Source organism: Prunus mume, linkage group LG2, assembly GCF_029339155.1.
Source record: "Prunus mume cultivar Tortuosa linkage group LG2, ASM2933915v1, whole genome shotgun sequence".
Taxonomy (NCBI): Eukaryota; Viridiplantae; Streptophyta; class Magnoliopsida; order Rosales; family Rosaceae; genus Prunus; species Prunus mume.
The window spans coordinates 23,056,742-23,066,604 of record NC_142699.1 but is presented as its reverse complement, the minus strand read 5'-3'; the positions used below and the strand labels follow the sequence as shown (position 1 = coordinate 23,066,604).

Below are 9,863 nucleotides of genomic sequence, written 5' to 3'. Positions count from 1 at the left end.
TAAACCCTCAAACCTAAATCCCCAATCCCCACCTCCCACAAACCTTTAACCCTCTCCCCACCAAGCCTTTAAGCCCCAACTCCTCCATTGCCGCCGCTTCTAGCAGCGCCGCCGCTTCCAAAAGCTTTGCTTTGCTTCCACCACCTCACAATTCAAGGTAAATTCTAACTCTAAACCTAAATAACTTGAATTGAAATTGAATGTATGATTATATTATATTGTTTTGATATATTGGATGTCTTATTTATGAATTTGTTGTGGTTAATTAGTATAAATTTGGTGTTCTCTTTAATTGAATTGAAATTGAATGTATGATTATATTATATTATTTTGATATATTGGATGTTTTATTTATGAATTTGTTGTGGTTAATTGGTATAAATTTGGTGTTCTCTTTAATTGATTTTACTTATTATTTTGATTAATTTATGTAGAATTATGGAAAGATTTTTTAAGAGGAAGTCATCATTGGGTAGTTCGGATAGTGTGGGTAATTCAAGAACTTCAAGTTCAAGACAAAGTGAGTTAGATGGGGTTTTGGCTAATCTTCAGGCAGACCCGGGACTAAGAATTCGTATGATTGAGTATGATACTAATATTAGAGATGAGGTTCGAAGAGCATATCTACTGAAAGGACCTTGTCAACCTAGAGGTCATTCTTTCCCACAAAGTAATATCTCAGGAATTAATCGACGCTTCATTCCCCAATGGTTTGATGAATTTGATTGGTTGGAGTATAGTGTATCTAAAGATGCTGCATTTTGTCTTTATTGCTATCTCTTTAAATCCAATTTTGAGCAAGTGGGTAGTGAAGCCTTCACTGGAGCAGGGTTTAAGAATTGGAAGAAAGGGAGAGAAAGAATGAAGGTGCATGTTGGACCGGTTGGTAGTGTTCATAATAAAGCTAGAGAAGCTGCTACAAACTTGATGAATCAAAATACACATATTGAAACTGTGAGCAAACACTCCGAACAAGCTCGTGTGGCATATCGAAGATGCTTAATTGCTTCAATCAAGTGCATTAAGTTTCTATTGAGACAAGGTCTTTCTTTCCGTGGAAATGATGAAAGTGCCACTTCAAGCAATAGGGGAAATTACTTGGAGCTATTGCAATTCCTTGCAGACAATGATGAGAAAGTTAAAGAAGTTGTGTTGGAAAATGCTCCGGGGAATCTCAAGTTAGTAGCTCCAAAGATTCAAAAAGATATTGTCAATGCATGTGCCGGGGAAACACTTGATGTTATCATGAGTGGTTTAAAAGATAGATTATTTTCTATATTGGTGGATGAAGCACGTGATATTTCTGTGAAGGAGCAAATGGCTATGGTGTTGCGTTATGTGGACGACAAAGGGCATGTAATTGAAAGGTTTGTGGGGGTTCAACATGTTACCGACACCACTTCAAGTTCACTAAAGGATGCCATTGACATATTCTTTTCTTCCAATGGTTTAAGCTTTTCTAAGTTACGAGGACAAGGTTATGATGGAGCTAGCAATATGAGAGGTGAGTTGAATGGCCTCAAAACAAAGATTTTGAGAGAACAACCTTGTGCATACTATGTTCATTGCTTTGCTCATCAACTTCAACTAGCACTTGTTGCCGTAGCAAAGAAGAATATTGATATTGCCTCTTTCTTCACAACCACTAATAGTGTGGTTAACCATGTTGGAGCGTCTTGTAAGCGGCGTGATGCACTTAGAGCACAACTTCAAGAAGAGCTTGTGATAGCTTTTGAAAATGATTGTCTTATAACGGGGCGAGGTTTGCATCAAGAAACAAGTCTCAAACGTGCCGGTGACACACGATGGAGCTCACATTACGGTACCATTATTAGCATCATTTCTATGTTTTCATCTGTGATTCATGTGCTTCAAATGATTATTGATGATAATCTCAATGATAGTGCCGGTGAAGCAAATAAGATTCAAAGGGAAATGCTTACTTTTCAGTTTGTGTTTCACCTATTCTTAATGAAAGCTATATTGGGACTCACAAATGATGTGTCACAAGCATTGCAAAAGAAAGATCAAGAAATTGTGAATGCAATGGCTTTGGTGAAATCATGCAAGGAAAGGCTACATTGGATGAGGAATAATGGGTTTGATGCATTGGTTGAAGAGGTGTCTTCATTTTGTGACAAACATCATATTGATGTTCCTAACATGGATGATGCCTTCGTACTTCCAGGGAGGTCAAGGCGTAATGCTCCAATAAAGACAAATCGTCATCATTATCGTGTGGAGCTCTTTATTTATGTCATTGATGAGCAACTTACGGAGTTAGATGATCGTTTTAATGAGGTAAATACTGAGTTGCTTATTTGTTTGGCATGTTTGAGTCCGAATGATTCATTTGTAGCTTTTGATAAACAAAAGCTACTTCGTCTTGCTCAATTTTATCCTCAAGACTTTTCGGATGGGGATCTTTTGGCACTTGAAGATCAACTTGAACTTTATATTCACTATGTGTGTTCAAGTAGTGATTTCTTTGACTTGCAAGGGATTGGTGATCTTGCAAAAAAAATGGTGGAGACAAGGATGCATCGAGCATTCAATTATGTGTATTTGCTTATTACATTGGCTCTAGTTTTACCGGTTGCTACTGCTTCAGATTGAGAGGGCATTTTCCGTCATGAATATTATCAAAGGTCCACTTCGGAACAAAATGGGAGATCAATGGTTGAGTGATAGCTTACTTGTTTATGTTGAGAAGGATGTTTTTGATTGTATTGAAAATGAAGCTATAATGCTTCGTTTTCAAAATATGAAACCTCGTCGTGGCCAATTGTAATTTGTAATATTGTTTTTTACATGAATTATGAATGAATGTACTGTAGTTTCATTTTCAATGTTATATTAATCTTTAAAAAAAAAATTGAACTTTTACACTATGACCCTACGACATCAAATTCCTGGGTCCGTCCCTGTCAATCAGTACAAAAAGAACAAAACAAAACTACATATGTTGGTTTGGTTGTGTATTAAATTTCTGATTTCTTGGTAAATTTGTACCTAGACATTGCTAAGGTATGTGGTCGCAATCCAATCATTGACAGACTGATTATCAAACACAGGCAATGAGGATTTGACCTTTGAAAAACTGTTCTATTTTATTGATGCCATAATTGTTGAGTAAATATATGTATGCTATAAACTCTATGTGAGTGCCTTTTTGTCTAATTTACCAACCAAAAAAATAAAATAAAATAAAATAATTGAATGGTAAATAAAGTTAGGTTATAGAAAATGTTCGAATATAAGACACTGTGGTTATGCACAAGAAAAGGAAATGGAAATATCATGTGAATGGAGTTCATATGTAAGAGAAAGGTTAACAGCTAGAATAACATATATCTTATTTTGGATAATTAATCCAGGAATTGATTTGACGATTATATCCCTGGACTTAACATTTTTTTGACAGAAAAACTATTTAAGAACCATGAGTGATACAAAAAAACTTTAAAGATGCAATCTGATAGTTTCGCAAACGTCAGGGACGTTTTGTGATAAAAAGCCTAATTATTATTAATACCGATGGTCCTTTTTTTTTTTTTTTTTTCCTTCTTACATCAGCTACAAGATTTGCTATATGATGTACGAATTGATGTTAGCTAGTTAAATTTGGGAAAACTCGTATAAAAGGAGAGCAAACACATAAATTAGTATGACGTACGAATACGATTGACAGAGATCAGTTATTGAAAATATACTCAAATAAATCATTAATTAATTAAGAGCTATGCCTAGTAAATTTTCAAGCTTGGATTAATGTCTACACACATATCCATTCTGAAAACTTGCATGGATATATATATGCACCTAAATTGACGTTAACACATTTGAAAATTTCTCCTCTCTTTTAAAGCACTTAAATTAGGGTTTGCGTTATTGATAGATATTTCTAGCTGATTGATTAAGGCAGCATTCAATTTAGTTGTCAATGGTTTTATCACCAACTACCTAGTAAACCAAACCTAGTAAACTTGCACGGACCTAAATTAGGGTTTGTGTTAGCTTAGATATATAATTAACGCAAGCTTGCATGGACCATACCTCTTAAACCAACTATATTTTCAAGCTTGAATTAATTTACGTGGGTAGCCCAACTATATTTTCAAGCTTGAATTAATTCACGTGGGTAGCCCATTTATGTGTAATATTGGACTTATCTCATGGCTTAGATTGTTCACGCAAACTTACACAGACATCTAAAATAGATACAATTGAAAAAATAAATATTAAAAAGAACTTTGTAAGTGGTGCATGAATAAAAATAAAGCCTCTGACATGAGCGAAAGTGCGTGTAGAGAGGTTAGTATATATAAAGACTGAATGCCTTAAAAGTGAAACATTCAATAACCCTAAAAGTGTCCCTGATTAAATAAGGTGATAAGAGACAATAAATTAATATAATGAGGGTAATATGGTAACACAATTAATATTTAAATAAATTAATAAAAAACAAATTAAAAAACACAAACCCCCAACCCTCTTCCTTTTTTAATATTTGTTTTTAATAATTAGTGCTAAATTTAGAAAGAAAAAAACACTTAAAATTGCACGCCTCTTCCTTTTTTTTAAATAATTAGTGCTAAATTAGAAAGAAATAAAACACATAAAATTAAAAAATATATATGTTAATATATTTCAAAGATAAAAAATTAAAAAAAGCCAATTGGAAAACCTCCGCATTGAAATATGTTGAACTGGACACCTAGGCAAACTCATCAAGTTCAAATGGGAGGAACTCATTAGGAATTGGATTGTTGAGGAAATCAGAAAGTTTACATTTGATTTGTGCTTCAAGAAAGGGAATGCCCTCGTCACTGCAATCTACAAAGTTTTCGTGTTCAAGAAAGGGTTAAGAGCTCGGCTAAAGAGTTCTTAAGGTGGCTGGATATTTCAGTAATTTTGGGTTGTGTTCATAGAAGAGGAGCAAAGGGTTGTAGACTGGGAGAGCTAATTGGTCAAGGAAGGAAAATTGGTATGGTGGCGGGGATGATGAGGGGTTGGGGAAAATGGTTAAAGCTCCTTGGAGATCAATTCAACTTCAACCTTCAATCTAATTTTCTGTCCTAATGATCAAACCTTGATCGATTTGTGCCAAAATTTTGAAGACATGAATCTGCTTGTATTGTGATCAAACTTATACACGTAGGAACTTAGGAAGTTTTCATTTAATCACCATAAACAAATGAAGTATTTTACTTTTGTTCTTTTGGTAGATAAAGTAAGTCTTTGTTTAATTTTATATGCATACGTGACATGTTTAATTTTATATGCTTGAAAGATTAAAACATGAGATAGTAAGTCTTTGTTTATTTTTCTCTCAAATTGGACTGAAAAAAGTATATGCATACGTGACATGTTTTGTTTATGTTTCATTAGCTGTCCTAATTCATGTGAAGTTAGTTTTGGAAACTTGTGTAATATTAGGTGGAGACTTTGGAACGGTGTACTCGAGTGGACACCAGGGGTACCTCTATGTCCATCTCAATTGTGATGAATGAATCTTCACCACAAACGATTCCTATTATAATAGGGAGTTTCACTAAAACACCCAAAATGGGAGTTGAAATTATAAAAAAAACCCAACACCCAAAACCCATTTATAAACACACCCAAAACCCATCATTACACACACTCAAAACCCATTTATAAACACACCCAAAAAATATATAATTGTTGACTTTGGGGTTGATTTTGGGTGTGTTTATATGTTTAAATAGTGTTTGAGTTTTTTTATAAATACATGTCTAGGATTGGGTTTATTTATAAATTTGTAATTATAATATACGTCTGTAGAATTTGTGAATCACAACTAAAGTGAACATGAAGGTGCAACCCAATGTTTTAAACTTTGTATATACTAATATTCAAAGTGTAGACCTTAATTGAGAAAAGCTCGAAGAACGGGACTTGGTGGGTTGGTTTGGTTTGGTTCTTTTTGGCTTTCTTAGAGAGAGAGAGAGAGAGAGAGAGAGAGAGAGAGAGAGAGAGAGAAGAAATAAAAGCGATGGAGAGAGGGAGAGATGGAGAGGAGAAGAAGAAAAAAAACAGGGAGAGGAGAAGAAAAGGAGAAAAAGAAGAGAGAGAAAAGAAGGGAAAAAAAAAAAGAGGGAGCGAAGACATACGTAAGAAGAAGGAGAAAGAAAAAAAAAGGAACTGATGGAGACAAAACAAATGGAGAGATGGAGAGAGAAGAAAAAGAAAAGATTGAAACTATGTATTATATATATATATAATATTTTTTTAATACCATCAGTTTGGTTTGGTTAAACCGTGATTTTAAATATTGCAACCCGTACACCGAACCATATATTTTGGTTTGGTTTGAACGATTTGACCAAGTTACCAGTTTGAATGCCCAGCCATAATAATATCATACCAAGAGAATGTCAAAGGGTGAAATATTGTTTGATTATGTGTGGTTCTATCGATGAACTATCATGGTTTTAATTTGTATGATGTGTGGAATCATAAATACAATATATTAGATGTTGTTTAGGGCTTGTAAATAAATGTTTATTATAATCGTAACAACTCTTCCGTATGTACGTATCATTCACCGTTGATCTAAATGTTCACTCATTTGTTCTTTCTCAATTGTGGTATTTGAAATTAAATATAAAATACAAAGACAAAAGAAAATAATTTAATCCTTTATAATTTTATGGGAGATTTACTATTATGCCCAATGTAGAGGGCCAAATTATATATATATATATATATATATATATAAACCATATGTGAAATGGACTTTAGAAACACACCATATTCTATTTACAACATACCAAAGAGTTTTTAACTTCTTATAAATTATAAAACTGTCATCTGTTTCTTAAAACAAGTTCAACCCTAAAACCTCATAAAATAAACTCAATACACTCAATAGGGAATTAAAGTAATTTAATAATCAAAATTAATTTAATAAGGTCCACTGTCATTTTTTGGGTTTGTTTATAAAAATTAAATGATGTAGAGTTTATCTATATCATTACTAATGCTAAGAATCGGTATATGACTAAATATCCCTAATTTTATTGTTTCACATCAGATCTTTTCCTTCATGAACAACTTTATTCAATCCAAAGCTTATAGTATTATACAACAAGAAGTTATAAATAATAAATAAAACATAAAATACAAATCCAAGCACACTCATCCAACAATTTCTACCAGGGACTAAATCTTAGCATCTTGGGCTTGATAAGTACATGCCAGCAGCTGCTCATCCTCTTGGAACTTGGCCATGTCTTCCTCCTTCAAATTAACCCATGCTTCAATCCCACCGCCGGACTCGGTATCCATGAAGACCACCAAATTCTTAAACGGGAGGCTAGCCGACCCGACCCACACGGGCTTTCCCCACCCAAAGTCCGTTTCATAAAGCGGGAACCTGCACAAGCTAGTAAAGTTCAACGACACCACTTCACCTTTCATAAACTCTGCTACTCGCTCCTTCAAAAAGTTCAAGTGTGTGTCGCCATCTCTCATCTTACTCAAGTAATCACTGTCGATTGTCTTCAAGGCATCTCTCATCTGGCCAACCAGCCTATAACACGTGTCCTTGCTCCCATCAAATGACAGATTCGCAATCGCAAACCGGCTCACGTTCCCAATATGATACTCGGGAAGTGGTGGGTCCATCCTGGTCCGTAAGTTGACGGCGTGAAGCACTTTGTAAATTTTTTTTGGGTTGGGCTCTCCTTGGGTGGAAGCTATAAACCTTGCCCATATAAAACATGACAGGGCCTCAATGCGGGTCGGGTATATCGCATTCGAATTATTTTCTGTGTACTTTGACCGAAGAGAAGCAACCATAGAAGCACTAAAAACAAACCTTTTGGTCACAATGTTTTCTCTGGTGATCCCAGTGCTTGGCTTGTACCCAGATATGCTTCTGGGTGGGAAGAGGGTGGCCACATCAAAAAGTGGGGGGCTAATTGTATTGTTTTTTATATCACAATCTCCTCGAGATACTGAAGCCCAGCTGTTTAGGAACGTGATGACTGAGAAGGCATCGACAATTTTGTGAGAAATGCAAATTCCAATTGCCATGCCACCACAGTCAAATATGTTGACTTGGACAGCAAGAACCAAGTCACCAACATTGTCTAGGTCATACGGGAGTAATTTGTTGTGTTGGTTTGGGTCGGGTTGGGATATCACGTCAGATAGCGTGCAGTTCACTTGGGCTTGGACGTAATGTGCACCTTGGTCATTGCAATCGACGTAGGCATCGTCGATAACACGTCCGGCTAGCGGATAATATTGTGTCAAGATCTCCGATAAGGATTGCTTAACTCGATCAGAATATATTTTGACATCGTTACCTCGACGACCATCATTGCTGGTGTAGAAAAGGATCATAGGCATGAAAATTGGGGTGGCGATTTGGTCAAGAAAAGAAAGTTCATGTTTACGGAGATGGGGTGGGGTTGGTGAAGAAGGCTTAATGCAATCTCTCTCAATAACTTGGATCCTCATCATCCTATAACAATATTGAGAATTAAGGATGGTTTGAAGAAAGTGGGTGTGCAAATGTGGCTCGAGATTGCCATATTTATAGTGCTCCAAAGGTACCAATTAAGTCGGCCTACATCTTATCTTAATAAATAACGCGATATATGCAATATGGATGTACGTGTTCACTTTTCTCGCCACTACATGCAATATATATGTTGGAATAGATAATTATATGTACACATTTTACAAATTAAAAACAGGTACACTTTTCATACTAGGTAAATTATATTTTTCATAAAACAAACAAGTAATAGGTACATTATTTTTTTCAACATAATTAGTATGTACAGTATTATTCATAAACAATTATAAAGTAGATTATTAGACATGTATAATTCATGAAATGATAATAACATAAACATTTTTATTAAACAAACCGATTACCTCAATCTGAATTTATTGTTAAATTTAAAAAAATGTTTCCAAATTAATTCCTACATCCATTACAGCCATTTGGAGATCTTTCCAAATTCAACATCTGTCATTATATACAATCCAATTAAAAACTGTTTTCATATTGATTCATACATTAATATACAAAATGCAATAATGGCTTAGTTCGGATATTTTTGGAATATGAAAATTACAATAAATCATATTTTATACTTACTTAGGTAATTTACTGAGTTGGATCCTAGTCATGGGTTTTTACTTATACAAATTGGATATTATTTATAGGAACAAAAAGTGAAGGATTGTAGGTACGGCAAATTGAATTTGAAGGTTGTAAGCCAAATTTACTATAAAAAGTATTGGAAAAAATAAAAGGGAGTGTAAATGGACACAAAGGGAGTGGAAAAATCAACACACTTTAAATATCATACGTTCAAATCCTTGGAGAGAGAGAGAGAGAGAGAGAGAGAGAGAGAGAGAGAGAGATTAGTTCTATGTATCCATGCTACTTTTCTTTTGTAGGCCCTCTATAATTCCTTCCCCTACATCTAGCAAATATAGAGGGGGGAAAATGCGTATATAGTCTCCCCATACTAACAACCTAGGGATATAGAGTTTGGTATTTTTTTTTATAAATGAACTAGCTAGGCATTCGTGCCGAATGGGTTTAAGATCACATAATCATATTTTCATTTGTCGTATCATGTTAATTAGAATGCGAGCATTCAATTCAAAATCAATTAATAATGGTTCCAATATGTTTAAGCTCATATTAGGTTTTCTATCTCCAATGTGGGACTCAACAAACTTCAACCTCACCCCAACTATTCCCCATACTTTTCAAGGCTAATGTTTCGTTACATTCTACCAAATTCATCAATTAATTAGTGAACAACTTTACTGTTAAAACTAATTATAATCAGTTATATCTATATTTC

General features: G+C 34.5%; 1 protein-coding gene and 1 pseudogene across 2 annotated transcripts; one reads left to right on the top strand and one right to left on the bottom strand.

The window, feature by feature from the left end:
- Window positions 1-2,836, top strand: LOC148919850 (uncharacterized). The gene is given in 3 exon segments (XM_089044772.1): window positions 1-157; window positions 435-2,610; window positions 2,612-2,836. Coding segments are annotated over 2 exon segments (2,352 nt in total). The 5' UTR covers window positions 1-157; window positions 435-438; the 3' UTR covers window positions 2,792-2,836.
- A 4,227-nt stretch (window positions 2,837-7,063) lies between these two features.
- On the bottom strand, window positions 7,064-8,542 carry LOC103321941 (epi-neemfruitin B synthase L1AT pseudogene; annotated as a pseudogene). Its single transcript, XR_016124403.1, has one exon. The product of XR_016124403.1 is annotated as an epi-neemfruitin B synthase L1AT pseudogene (transcript).
- Between the last annotated feature and the right edge of the window lie 1,321 nt (window positions 8,543-9,863).